Source organism: Corvus kubaryi, unplaced genomic scaffold (assembly GCF_017639235.1).
Source record: "Corvus kubaryi isolate FWS band 111438036 unplaced genomic scaffold, C.kubaryi_AGA036_p1.0 37308, whole genome shotgun sequence".
In the NCBI taxonomy this organism is placed as follows: Eukaryota; Metazoa; Chordata; class Aves; order Passeriformes; family Corvidae; genus Corvus; species Corvus kubaryi.
Window position 1 is genome coordinate 4,058,499 of NW_024581096.1, and position 14,294 is coordinate 4,072,792.

The 14,294-nt window shown below is 37.3% G+C and overlaps 1 protein-coding gene across 5 annotated transcripts in view; it reads left to right on the forward strand.

Moving 5' to 3' along the window:
- Nucleotides 1–12,777, forward strand: part of ERCC8 (ERCC excision repair 8, CSA ubiquitin ligase complex subunit) — a 31,334-nt gene extending 18,557 nt beyond the window's left edge. For 3 of the 5 annotated variants that reach the window (XM_042028289.1, XM_042028285.1, XM_042028290.1), the window contains 4 exons: nucleotides 846–970; nucleotides 4,541–4,738; nucleotides 10,660–10,746; nucleotides 12,419–12,777. In XM_042028289.1, coding sequence (XP_041884223.1) covers nucleotides 846–970; nucleotides 4,541–4,738; nucleotides 10,660–10,746; nucleotides 12,419–12,487 — 479 coding nt within the window. In that variant the 3' untranslated portion in view covers nucleotides 12,488–12,777. Of the gene's footprint in view, nucleotides 1–845; nucleotides 971–4,540; nucleotides 4,739–8,095; nucleotides 8,140–10,659; nucleotides 10,747–12,418 lie in introns of all 5 variants that reach the window. The other 2 variants (XM_042028286.1, XM_042028291.1) reach the window with 2 other exon arrangements.
- Nucleotides 12,778–14,294: the final 1,517 nt, after the last annotated feature.

Genomic DNA, 14,294 nt, shown 5'->3' on the forward strand with positions numbered 1-14,294 from the left:
AGAGGGATTGCCTTAACAACAGCAGTGTATCTGTTCTAAATGGCTTTCCTATAAAAGGGAAAATTTTGTTACCTTTTTTTGAGTAGAAGAATTCATTTATGCTGTGTATTAGCCTCTGTATAACCATGAATTTGATGGAAAGTCAAGAAATTACTGAGAGGAAAAAGGTCTAAAGAAAGCTAATACTTAGTCAAAAAAGGAGAAATACTGTTTAATGAAAAACAAAATTTGATGTAACTCCAAAGACAATTAGTGGCATTTTATATCTTCCTTTGCATAACATGGTGACTTGTTCAATCACAACATCTTTCTTATCAACTTTATTTTTGTCTGACAGGTTCGAGATGAATTTTTGGTAATCTAATATCAGTAATATAGACTAGGGCATTTTATTTATTGAAATATATATGAACAAAACCAATAGCAGGTAATAATTATTTTCTAATAAAATTTTTAAAAAGCAGGTCACACTTTTACCTAAAAGATACATCTAAATTGGGTACTGCAGTATAATGCAGAGAGGTCTTATCCTGACTGCTTCAGAGCTGACCAAAAGCTACAACCTGTTGTTGAGGACATTGTCCAAGTGCCTCTTGAACACTGACAGGCTGGGGGCATCAACAACTGCGTGATAGATTGAACAGAACTGGCCCTTGAATTGCACCCTGAGGAGCACTGCTGGTGCCTGTTAGCTGGCCAGATGCTTTTATAAACAAAAAGTTAAATTATTAATTCACTGAATGTTACCATTTAAACAGCACTTGAAGGGCTCCACACTGAAGTAAAAATGTACACAAAGTAGTAATTCTTCTCTAGAAACCTGAGCCAGCTCTCTTTCCCGGCAGCAAACACTGCTCACAATGGGAGAGTTAATGGTTTATGCTATACGAATGATGGACTTCACCTGTTAACCATTGGTACAGATGAGCGGATGCGACTCTGGAACAGCTCCACTGGAGAAAACACCTTAGTAAGTTTTCAAGGAACTTCAGTTACATTTTTACTTTCATTTAATTTTAAGAGATTTATAATTTCTGCTGTTGTCAGTAGAACTTTGAATTCATTTTCATAAAGGATGTAACTGCTTAATTTCATCACTAGAAGATTTGGTGGAAATTTTTTTTTCTTCCAGATTTCTTTTCTTCTACTTATTATAAAGAGTATAAAGATGCCTGGATCTACTTAAAGATTGAATATGGTAATTCTAAGTTCATGAATTTGAGAGTATAGCTATAAACACTTCATACAGTAATAAAAACTTTAATAAGCAGTGACTGTTGGTAGAAAGTTTTGGGTTTTTTTAAACTATTAGTTGCCAGTGTACTATTTGTAGAGCCGTTGGCCATACCTGACAGTTTCACTGACTGCCTGGCTTTCTTGCAACTCTTTGTGTTCTTGTAGAATCTCTTCTGTGGAGTACATGGCAGTGTTAAAAATATCTTTTTATCCATCCCTCCAGATTTGTGTCTTAATGACACAGCAGCAGGAATGAGGGGTGGGAAATGTGTTAAACCTCTGCTGCTACTCCAGTCCTTTCAATGACTTGTGGATTTTTTTGTGCTGAAGGTTCTTATTTTAAGTTTTCTGTTCAGTAAGGAAAACTGTTTTCTTTGTTTATTTTGAAAGAAGAACATACTAGGTAAGTCAGTGTCCATGGAATTTTAGTCAACTGTAATTCTTTTCTGTCATTGCTATCGGGAAAGGAAGAATTTTTACTCTACCTCAGAAATCTTTTTAATTCTGCTGCTTAGTTTCAGAATAGAGCAAAAAGAATTCCTTATAGATATTTAAATAAAAAGACTTTTTTCCATGCTACCCATATTTGCCAGCTTGTTCTCAGCACCTCATACAGACACATCTTTCTGTCTTCAAATCACCATCAAAGTAGATAATACAGTTTGTTCACTCTCCTATTACCAGCTGGATCACTGTTTTTTTGGTTTTTCTGTGCCTGTTAGTTCATTTACTTGTTTCATAGGCTATTTTACAGTTTTCTAATCCGGTATGGAATAACTTGACCCTGCTTTGCTTTTTCAAATCAAGAGTTACATTGTCCATAGTACTGTATTTTCACACACTGTCTAGAGGTATTGCTTAAAATAATTTTAAGGCATCAGGAAACAAATAAATGCATGTACAAGTAATACAAGTTCACATAGTTCTTTTATTTCCCTGACTAGCCTGTCCTTTTGACCGAAATAATTTTTTTCTGTCTTTCAAAAGGTACAGAAATTAAGCCATACATACGATTTTCTTTTGACAATGTCACTCTTATGTACAATGCTTGAAAAACTCTCTGTGTTAATCTTCATTCTCTGTACCTAAAACTGAAGGCCTAGAATTAAGACCAAAAAAAAAAAATCCCAGTTGTGAAATCTTTTGACTATGAGCTAAGAAATTTGTGAAGTTCATCAGGTAAATATTCTAACACAACATCTTGGTCAGGTTCTTAATCCATTTTATATCACTTGCCTGAGTCCAAGTTTGAGGCAAATATAGCATCAGCCACCATGAACCACACAAGAAATTTGGGGCCTAATGGGTTGTTTCAATTAGTAAGAGAACTGAATGTTGAAGTAGTAGACATGTTGTATACATCCTTTATCACAAAAAGGAGTAGGACATCCTGATTCTAAAAAACCAGATTTTCTGTTCGCTTGCTCAAAGACAAAGCCAGTTTTTAACATTTTTCTTCAGTTCTTGTTTTCGCAGCACCCTTTCCTTTCTGTTGTTCCTTTACTAACCAGGAATATTAACACAGAATCTATCAATTTAATAAACTTCTCTCAACTTTCTCTCCTCTCTTTCTTTTTACATGCCTTTGTTATGAACAGTGTTGTTGCTTGGGAGTTGTTGGTGTTACAGTTCATATTGTTGTGTAAAGGAGCTTAATTGCTCTTTATCAGCAAAGTAAAATGCCTTTAAAATGCTAGCATTAGCAAAACTTAACACAGTCACTATTTACAAACACTGTCTTCACAAAATGAGCAATATTATCCACAAACTATGTAAGCACCAGATCTCATGCAAGTATCTTCTCAATATGTAAAAAATATCAACCTCAAATACCTCATTGAAGTGCCTGTATACCAATGCATGTAGCATGGTAAACAAATGGGAAAATTCGGAGACCTGTGTGCAGTCACAAGGCTTTGATCTCACTATAGTTACAGAGACATGGTGGGACAGCTCACATGACTGGAACCGTGTCATGAATGGCCAGGAAAGTGAGGTGGGAGAATTGCCCTTTATGTAGGAGAACACCCAAAATATATGAAGGTCTGTCTCGAAGAGGATGATGTGTGAGTTCAAAGTTTATGGGTTAGACTTAAAGGGCAGACTAACAAGGATGACACTGCTGTGAGTGTTTGCTACAGGCTGCCTGATCAGAAGAAAATGGATGAGTTCTTACACTGACAGCTTGAAGCAGCATCAAAGTCACAGGTGTTGGTTCACCTGTGGGGACTGGAGCATCTCACTTAAGGGGAAAGGCTGAGAGAGACATGGGCCTACTCCTGTTGGATCTCATCAATGTCTATGAGTGTCAGAAGGGAGAGTATCAAGAAGATGGAGCCAGGCTCTTCTCATTGGTGCTATCCAATAGGATGAGAGGCATCGAGTAGAAATTGATGCACAGGGAGTTCCACCTGAACATGAGGAAGAACTTCTTTGCTGTGTGGATGACTGTGCAGTGGAACAGATTGAGCAGAGAGGCTGTGGAATATTTATTTCTCAGAAATATTCAAAATCCATCTAGACTCATTCTTGAGTAGTGTGGTCCGGGGCACCCTGCTTGAGCAGGGAGGTTGGACTAGACTGACCTCCAGGGATCCCTTTCAGCATTGCCCATTCTGTGAGTCTGTAAGCCTACTTTTATGATAATTAAACTCTCTTTGTATGCATTTATATGATGGTTGAGAGAGATTTTCTCCGTTCTATTATATTTTTCTTACATAGCTACACTTTGCTATGAAATAGCATACTTTAAAAAGGAGCAACAAGTCGCCTTCTTTCTTGCCTGGCACATGGTTGGCTGATGCTATATTTACCTCAAGCAATTGATGCAGTACGGATTGAGAACCTAACCATGGTATTGTGTTGGAATATTTACCTGATGGACTTCACAGATTTCTTAGCTTATAGTCAAAAGATTTTCCAAACTGGAAAATACTATTCCTAAACCACAACAGTGGTAATTCCTCAACCATGTGTAATTTCAGTGAGCATTTAGGTGCTTGATGCAGATCCAGCATGCAACAGCCTGTGCAAATCCTATTTCTTAGTGTGGAATTGCTAATTTTTAGGCATTTCTTTCTTTTCCTCTCTTAAAATTGATATTAACAAGAGTGAACTTTAATGGACATAAAAATAATTCTCTTGATAGACATCTGTAGTTTGAAATATCAAGAATAATATTAATATAACCTGAAATTAATTTTACAGAGTATTAAACATGAAGTAAAATTAACCTTTTCATATAATTTCCTGTGGGTTTACTTAATAGCTGACTATGTACTCTATGTGATCATTCATTTTGCAGGTGAACTATGGGAAAGTCTGTAATGAAAGTAGGAAAGGACTCAAATTTGCCATCTCTTGTGGTTGTAATCCAGAGTTTGCCTTTGTTCCATATGGAAGTACCATTGCTGTTTATGCAGTTTTCACAGGAGAACTGATAACTATGCTTAGAGGACATTATAGTACTGTCAACTGCTGTGTATTTCAACCTCATTTTCAGGTAAGTAAAATACAAGCAGTATTCCAGACAAACAGGAATATTTATGCATATTGGCATACCATTTGCACTTTAAAAGCATTCATTTTTCAGGGGTATGCTTTAATCAGAGATCATAAGAGGGAGTTCTGTGGCTTACATGTCATGCCAAAAAAGTTTAGTCAAGTTTTTGGGATGACCTTTTCTGGATTAGGTTCCTTCCACTGCCTTTACTGTCTCACATATGTAGCTTCTCAATATACCTTTAGTAATTTTTTGGCTTGTGTGGTCATTAATAAATCATATGCATGAAGGCTTTTGCCTGTTTTCTGTAAGGCTGAAGAGGAGTCATTTGTCTTTCTCAGAGATACCTGAGACTAACCACAGTAAGAAAGAATGTGAAGTGCATTAGTACTGCTGTGAGTACTGAGAAGGCTCTCAAGTACTTTGCTTAAGGTGATCTTGCTCAAATGCCTGTAGTTAAACTTAGGATAAAGTGTTGATAACGCTGAGAGATTCTTAAATTAATCTGAGGACATTTCAATTGAGAAATACCACAACATTACAGAGACTTGTGGTGCTGACAGCTTTTTTTTTTCTTCTCTGCCTTTTTTTCTTTTCCCCTCTGATGTATTTTTCTCTTGTAATAAAAGAGTTAAGGATAACAAAAGTTAATTTGTTGTGAGCTACTTTAGAACAGATTGTTCATATGGCATGTATTGTGCCAAGAGCAGAAAGGATGATAGTATGGATTACATAGTGGCCCTCGTGTTAAGGATTGTACCTCATGTTCAGCTCCTCCTTCCTTGTGTGTTGTTTCTGAGTATCCGGCAGAAATATCTGAGGCAGAAGGGGCACATAATACCTTTTCATGTGTCATAGAAGTGACTCTGGTAGCTTCTGCTTTGAGTCCAGTAACTTTGACTGAATGTTGCTGTATCACAGACTTCACTGAAAATTACGGGTATGTTACGGACACACAATAGACCCTAAGCTAGGCCTTGCTAGACCTGGAAGGCAGTTCTGATATGAATAGTCAGTGAGAAACTACATCAGCTGAAAGGTGGAATATTCACATTGTAGCTAAAGCACATCTTTTTCAGAATGTTCTTGAAAAGCTCTTTGTGTTTTCAAGAAGAGTTTCCCAACAAAACTTCTAGTGTGTTTATATAAAGTTACCTTTGGTGTTCCTTTTGATAAACTGAAGAGGTGAGGCTAATTAGGTCTCCGTGTAAAACATGTTTTACTTGTTTTACATGTGGTGTCTCTACCTTGGCATTTAAGATCCCTGGTAAAGGATCGCTTGTATATGCGTATGGACGAAAGATCTACATCAGTCACTATATCTAGAGGTTTGTGATGTTGACAACTTCATTTGTTTATCTGATGTGATTCCCAGTTCTCTTTAAGAAGCATCCTTTTTCAGAGTTCAGTTCTATACTGTAGAACTGTGACTGGATTTTCTTTTTCTGTAAATGCTTTGCTTTCAGTTGTATTAAATAGTTGGTCTGATGAAACAACATTGCTGTAATCAGGGTGTCAACACCAAAGGTAGTGGTACTGTTATTTTGACTGTGTTCACACATATACTTCGAGGTATCTTATCCTATCTTGAGAAAATTAAGTGCATTCATCAGTCTTTATGTAATTCCATGTTGGGGTTTGAGGAGCTCTCCTGTTTTGGTTTTTTTTTTCTGTTAAAGGAATTTCCCCCATACATGTTGCTAGGGGAACAAAATGGCTGGGTACTTCAGCAAAACAAAAGAGCTGGCTACGTTTTTTGTTTCACCTGGGTACGTGGGCAGTTGGTCTCCAGCGTTCAGACGGAGAGGGAGGCTGCTTTCTTCAGCTGCTTTTTCCTTCTGCTGGAGAAGCCCCAGGATCCCAAAGCCCTCCTTCCCCGCCCTGCTGGGAGCCCGGCCGTGGCCACCCTGCCACGCTGAGTTGTAGCCGTGCTCGCCGTGGCCTGCCCAGACCTCCGGGGGGTTCCCTGTTTGGATACACCTCATCTGCCACCTGGGATTTGTGCTTTCCCTGCCGTTCCAGCCTGCTGTTCCCAAGTGTCCGGCCGGACACTGGGATCGGCTGCCCAGGGGTTTGTGAAGCCTTTGTCCCATCCCTTCCCGGGATCCCAGGGCACCGGTGCCGCGTGCTCCCCGAGCTCGCTCCGGAGCGCCCCCTGCAGCCGCGGGGGAACCATCGCACCTGCCCTGCTCACCGGGAGCCGCCAGCGCCCCTGCCGGCTGCGAGCGGAACTGCACCCGAGGGGAAAGGGCCCGACAGCCGAGAAGGCTGGCACTGGGTTTGTGATTGTTTGCTGTTACTGCCATAGTTATTGTTGTTTGTTTGCCTTGTTATACACATATAGATATATAATAGTAAAGAACTGTTATTCCTATTTCCCACATCTTTGCCTAAAAGCTTTTGATTTCAAAATTATAATAACTTGGAGGGAAGGAGGGTTGCATCTGCCATTCCAAGGGAGGCTCCTGCCTTCCTTAGCAGACACCTGTCTTTCAAACCAAGACATTCCAATAGAAATTACAGTTTTGCCAGTAAAATTTCATTCCTGAGAATGTAATGTTTGTAAAATTTATAGTCACCTGTTTTATTTTACTCTTTCAAGTATTGTTAGATCAACATGCTGCAAAGTTATTCACAGCTGTACATTTGTATTTTGTTACTAGTTTTAAGTAAAATCAATTTTGCTTAACAAAACCTGCTCTACTGCAAACTGCGTTGAGTGGTATTTATATACCTTTATTTTAACTCTACAGTAACTGAATCATTTAATAATCTTTTCCATTGTCATGTTTAAGATTAAGGAAATGTCAGTTCATTCATGTCTATATCATTCTGCTTTTTTTTTTTCCTTTCTTTCTGAATAGCATATATGCTCAGTTTCAGCTTTGGAGTTTTTAAATACTTATCAAAATGTAATTAACTTAAGCAAGCTGGAAGTTTTCTTTGATGATTCTTCTAAGTCTCTCTGGTGTAAGCTATGTATCCACTGGTGAAATGTGTAGCAGATGGCTTTGTAGCATTTTTGTTACTTGTTAGTATTTAATTGGACTGTTGTACACTGTTCATAGGAAACAAGGTCTACATCTTTTCTGCGGTTCTGACCATTTCCATCTAGTATTCTCTGTCATTGTTAAGAGTGTTCTTCATATTAACAGTCTTGTCAAGTTTTTGTGCTGTCTTTAATCCTGGTAACTGATTTGTGTCCTACCCATCCTCAAATCTGGTCCTTAGGTTTTTCTTACTATTTTTTACTGTATTCAGAATTTATTACTGATATTGGTGTCTGACAGTGTCTCATGTTCTTTCTGATCATTAACTGTATTTTGATATCTTTGTTTCACCTCATAACTGGAATAGGCTCTAAAAAGAAGCTTAAACTTTGCACCAGTTATGTATTTGAGGTAAGAAGTGTCTTCTGTTTGCTTGGAACCATATAATCAAATGTTAGCACTGAAAACCAAGCACCTAGCTATTTGCAATTTGATTATACTAGTCTTTATGTGTTCTTATCCAAATTAATTAGCATATTTGTGTGTAATACCTTTTATGTTTGAGGTATGGTGTGGAGCTGTCTCCGCAGAATGGTGTGAGCTTTAGTTAATATGTGTATGTATGCCTTTTCTGATCCTAGGAACAGAGCCATAAAATACACTATATTATTGTTTGCCTAAACTGTTCCTATGTAAATATCTCTGTAAAGTTAATAAGATGTTAGTCTGCTTGAGTAATAAGAACTGCAGAATTTGGCCCTTTAATAAGAGGCATTAATTTAATAGGAGGTCAGTAATTTCAAGGGTGGTGTGGAAGAGAAGATCTTCATTGTGCAATATCTTAGATGATGTTTACAGTTGGATCTAATACACTAGATACCCGTGTGCCATATTATCTGCTTAGAATGATTTAAGTAAACAAAGAAGACCTGTGTTTCCCTTTCAGAAAAAGAAATCGAGTAAAGCATCATGCATGAGTAACATGTCATAAAATAGTAGGTATGCAACAGGAGGCAATTTGGCTTTAAATTATAGTTGCTCATACTGTTCAAGAAATGCTAGTGACACCTGCAAAGGTATTTGGCAAATCCAGTAGTAGTAACTTATGTAAAGTTAACTGAAAGTTAAATCAGGTTTTATTTTCAATCTTTCTGTATATTCTACCGTAAACATGGATAGAGCATGTTTGTAGTGCAATATATGTGTCTGTCGTATATTGTACCATAATTCTACACAGAGGTCACTAGCTCTTCTTTTGACTGACTTAAGGTGTGAGTCACCAGTTTAGGTTGTAATAATTGTAAGTATTGCTTAATGCAGTGAATATTAACTGAAGATCTTGCCATACCAGGATCAGAAAGTGAGACAACTGGTAAGAAGGATTAAATGGAAGTATGCTGATGTCACTTTGACATTGCTCATAAGATTATTTTGGCATGGAAAGATCTTTCAAAGTTCTTAGTGATATTCTGTATTCTATCAAAGAAGAAGGCCCAAGTAGAGTACTGCTGACAGAATAAAGTAGAATTCGACCTATACTTCGGTATATAGGTACATACGTTCTTTTAAGCAAGGTAAGGTTATCTCTCTTAAAATTGTAAACTCTAATCTTGAATGTGTTTTATGCATGAACAACTTCATGCATAGGACCAGTTTTTGAGAAGTATGGCAGCTCACTTGAATAAGATTACCCAAGTAAATGAGTGTTAATAGGAATTGAGCATTAAGTTTCTGCCCCAAATGCAACATAATTCATGCAGTTCTAGAATTATATATAAATTATATAGGAGACTTACTGCAAAGACAGACCTGTGATAATGTATTGAGCTTACATTGAATCAACATAGTAATAATGTGCGCATATGCAGAGAGTTGCTAGTTAAGGTGTAAAAGTGAGCATACTTAAAGCAAGGTTTTCGTACTGTCAGCCTGAATACCACAGAAAGAACTTTGTATATTTCACTCAGGCAGTTTAAATACATGACAATACTCAGGTGTTGTCAGACATCATATATAACAGGCAGGAATATAATTCAAGGTCGAAGGCATATGAGAATATTTCATACCTGTTCATTTAAGTAGGACTTTGGAAAATGCAAGTGTTGTAGGTGCAAAACTCACTGCAAAGATGGTGTTAGTTTTTCTCATCAGCAAAATTTCCTCATCCTGAAGTGACATAGAAATCTGTATTTCCTTTAGTACAGAGCTAAGAAAACGAAGATATATTTGACTTGCAGGTATTTGGTGTAAGGACTGTTTGTTTCCATGTGTTGCAGGTTGCCTTGTGCAGTGGGATCTCAGTCCTTAGTCATTACCATAATAACTAGAGTTCTTTATATTAAAAGTAATAAATTGGTCTTTCTGATCTATGCCTTCCCAACAGGATACAAGCCTCACACTGTACTCCCTTTGTTCTTTTCCTTCCCTAGGCACAGTGAAACTACATTTACTTAATACTTCTTTGTTCCATACATATGCTCTTTTCTGACATGTATTACTAGACTCTTGATTCTTCTGGGTTTATTCCTGGTTTTTAATTAAAATAAAATATTTGCCTTTTTTTGGTTGTTTTTTTGAGGTTTTTTTTACTTCTCCATAAACAATCTCTTAAGGTTCCGAACTGTTAAAATAGGCATCTTTTCAGGAGACGAGAGAGGGAAGAAGAAAAATGTATTTAAGCAATAAAGATCATTTAAATGTGGGTTGTGCTATTTTGGTTCTCAATCTGGGAAAAAATATAAAAACATACTTATTTCATTTTGGCATATTATTTAAAGTACTGCTTATCCAGATTATAGTATAAATTAGAAATCGACTATTTGCCTTTATTTTTAAATGAGATTCTGTACCTTTTTTCCTGCCCAGTATGGTATCTATGTCACTATTCAGTACATTTGTGTGAAAGTAACTTTTGCTTTTTTTTTTTTACAGGAACTTTATAGTGGTAGCAAAGACTGCAATATCCTTGCATGGATACCAGCTCCACGAGAGCCAGTTCCTGATGATATTTCTGAAAAGGTAGTGAATTTTTGAGTTCGAACTGTATTTTTTTATGGCTGTTATAAATGGGGAGGTTGTGTGGAAATTCAATATGATGTGATTCACCATCAACATTTGTAACAATTCCTAATTAAGAGGAGAATCACCTATTATTTTTGTGCAGTCTTTTGATTGTTGTAGGGTCTTGAGAAGATGTTTTCTCTGATGGCCTAGTCAAATCTTTTGCAGTCTTCTACCTTCCTACTTAGATAAGAGTAGTTCATGTCATTTGGCTATGGGTCTTTCAAATTCTGCTTCCTTAATTTCCAAAGTGCTTTCTGTAGTTTGTGCTGTTTTGGAATTGTAAAGGTGCTAGATTGTATTTCAAATTGTTTAAGAATACACTGTGTATTAAGCAGTTAGATTTGATGTGAAGATATAATAAAGGAATTTCGAAATAACATAATTTTGTGCCTGAGGCAAGATGTTCAGGGCGATTGCAGGGAGGATCATATGTAAGATTGTTTTCCAATAGAGTACTTTCTCTCTCTTAGTATTAGAACTGGGCAAGAAATATTTCAGTGAACAGCCTGAGTGGGAAAAAGTGTATATTTTATGGAACTGAAACTATTCACAGAATCAGAGTCTGGCAAACTGTACTGATGTTGAAAAATGAGGGTGTATTAATGTTTTGGCCCATAGCATATGAAAATTCCACTTTTTAAAATTTCTGCATAGTTCCATTTTAGATGGGGAAATTAGAAGAAGCATTAAAAAGTTGTAACATTTGCTTTTTGTAAGTTTTTGTACTTCAAAACTATCCTGCACTTAAGCAGAGAAGAAAACTGTAGTTTCAGAGGTTTGATACCCTAAACCCAAAATGTTTGACCTGCAATTAACATTTTTGCTGTGAGAATTTTGATGTGAGTAAACTTATTGTGTATTTTTCTTAGTGTGAAAAACGAAAACAAACCCACAGCAACAAGATGATTTACTTAGCTCTGATTAGAACTGCTCCTTTAAATTTGACGCAGTGGCAGTATGTAATATGTGCCATTGTTTTGAAATTTGTTAAGCTACAGCTGCTGTTTGCAAATGCTGTAGATGAGTCCTGTCTTTGTAATAAAGCAGTTCTGCTGTCCACAGGCCACTAATTCCTGCTCCCTCTCAGGTGTTAGAATAGTCATTTGAGTGCCTGTATGACCAGAATCTGAAGCCAAATAGAAGAAAAGAAAAAAATTTTACCCTAAGTCACTGAGATTCAGTCCACTGCATAGCTACACAAACCCTTTAGTTGGACCCTAGTGGGGCTGAGGTGAGAAATATTTCTTGGATGTGGATAGAGGCCAGGGCTGCTTCCTGAATCTGTAGTGCTCAGTTATGATGGGCCAAGGATATTATGACCTAAATTAAGACAATGGCACACAATAAACACAGTTATAATATTTGTTATATTTTGTACCAAACATTTGTAATATTTCCAGTCAGTCCTCCAGATAATTTATGCTGAAATTGGAATTAAATACAGTGCTATTTCTTTTCATAATTTATCATGTCTCTAATCAGCAGAATGTCTGAAGAAGTAATCCAGTACTGAGAGACAGAATAGTTTGTCTACATGTAGTCATTTTAAAACTGCATTAAGTGTTACCCTTATTTGATTATAGTATTTTTAATTAGGCAAAACACTGAGAATTTTTATTTTCTCTAGTCTCTGCCTCAACAACATTTAAATCCAGCATATGAAGACGCATGGAGCAGCAGTGATGATGAAGGCTGAATTTAAATTATGAGCTGATATAAAATTGACATTCAGGCACTGCATTCACAGACTTTATCTACAGAATTGGACATTGTTGGATTTATCACAACTGGATTTTAGGTACAGTTCTGTTAGAGCAAGGTGTTTCACAAATAAGTTTCCACTGTTCTCTGTGTTTCTTTGTCACTGTAAAGTTAAATCTACTTTTTCATACTTGCTGACTTTTGTACTTACACATTGGTATATTTTATTCAGTGTTGAACAGCTGATAAAGAGAAAATAAAAGCCCTTGGGACCAGTCAAAATTACGTGGTTTCTATTATCGTTAGTACATGAGGAGATAACCCGTTCATTTCCAAGACGTGATACAGAGGATTTTCCATGAAAGAGGACTAGCTCAGAAATACTTCTAACTTACTTTTATCAATGTCTTGGTGGAGCAGATTGTATCCATTTTCAAGTGCCTATGTGCTGTGGGAGTCAACAGATTTTTGTGCCTGTCCTTTTTGCATTTTCAATTTTGCATGTTTTTCTATAAATGCAGTATTCAGTTCAGAAAGAGATATAGCTGGGATCCTCTGTTCAAGTATTTATATGGTGACCGTATCATCTAATAGCTGAATCTGCCGCAGAAAACTAAGAATAAAAACTAGTTTAGAGTTTTAGTTGCTCCTGTTATCAGGTTTTTAAGATCAGTCTTCTATGTGTGAATCACACATCCTTAGCAAACATGAAGGATTCCTGGGCAGAAACAGGGTTCAGGTACAGTACAAGGCACACAGTAGATCGCATTTCAAGTTAAAAATATTGAATGTAATCCTTCCAAACTGTTTTCATCTAAAACATTTTGTGGTCCTAATGCCTGCTCTGTTTTGAAAGGGAAGAGTTTTGTGGGGTTATTGTCTCATCTAAGTTACTAGTTTGTGCTTCAGACATAATGTAGTCTCTGTCACTAAAGAATGTTTTCAGATTGCTTAAAGCATCACCAGCAAAGGTATCAGTAAAAATAAGGTCCAATATAAAAGCAACAGCACAAGCTTCACTGGAAAGGTCCACTCTTAAGGGCACACTGAGGAAAAGCAAATAAAAATCCAGAGTCAGTCAGTCCAATCCAAAATAAACCAAAAATTATGCCACCTAACTTATAACTGAAGTTAAATGATTGAGCAAAGGATTCATACAGGATTTGCTCTAACACAACAGTAACTTACTTACAGACCTAACTTATAACTCTAACATACTTAGGAATCTAGGCAAGCAGCATTTCTTGTGCATGTGGTACAGAATATGCGCACTTGCATGCACACAGACACAGAGAGTCTCTAAAAGGTACCTGTGAAAAATTCCCCTCGAAGGCAATGAAATACCCATTTCAGATGCCTTTGTGAAGGGTGGAGCCTTGAGGAGTTGGGGGTATCACTGTTCAGGGATTCTCTGAGTACAGCAAGCTTGGGAGTTCCCTGGCTCTGAGAGGCCCCACTCAGAGGGGCATTGCTGGTCACGGCTGCTGCTCCATGAGAGCTCGAAGGGTGTCACTTTGAAGCGCTGTTTGTAGGGCTGCAAGAGAGGGGGCTTTGGTCATAACAGTGTTCCATCCTGGCCACACTTCAGGTTGGCAACTTCCTTTGAAAGTTGAGAACAAAAAATATTATCCCACTTGGGTTCTTATTGAGGTAAAAAAAGTGTCCCAGGCTGTTCATTAAAAAACAGGAGCTTGTTAGACATCATAAATTCCTGGGAGCAGACAGTGTTTCTGCTGGTAAGAGAGGCTCAGTCTGGGTGCTGTTTGTCAAGGCCAAGGCCTAAGGAGCATTTCTCAGATCAC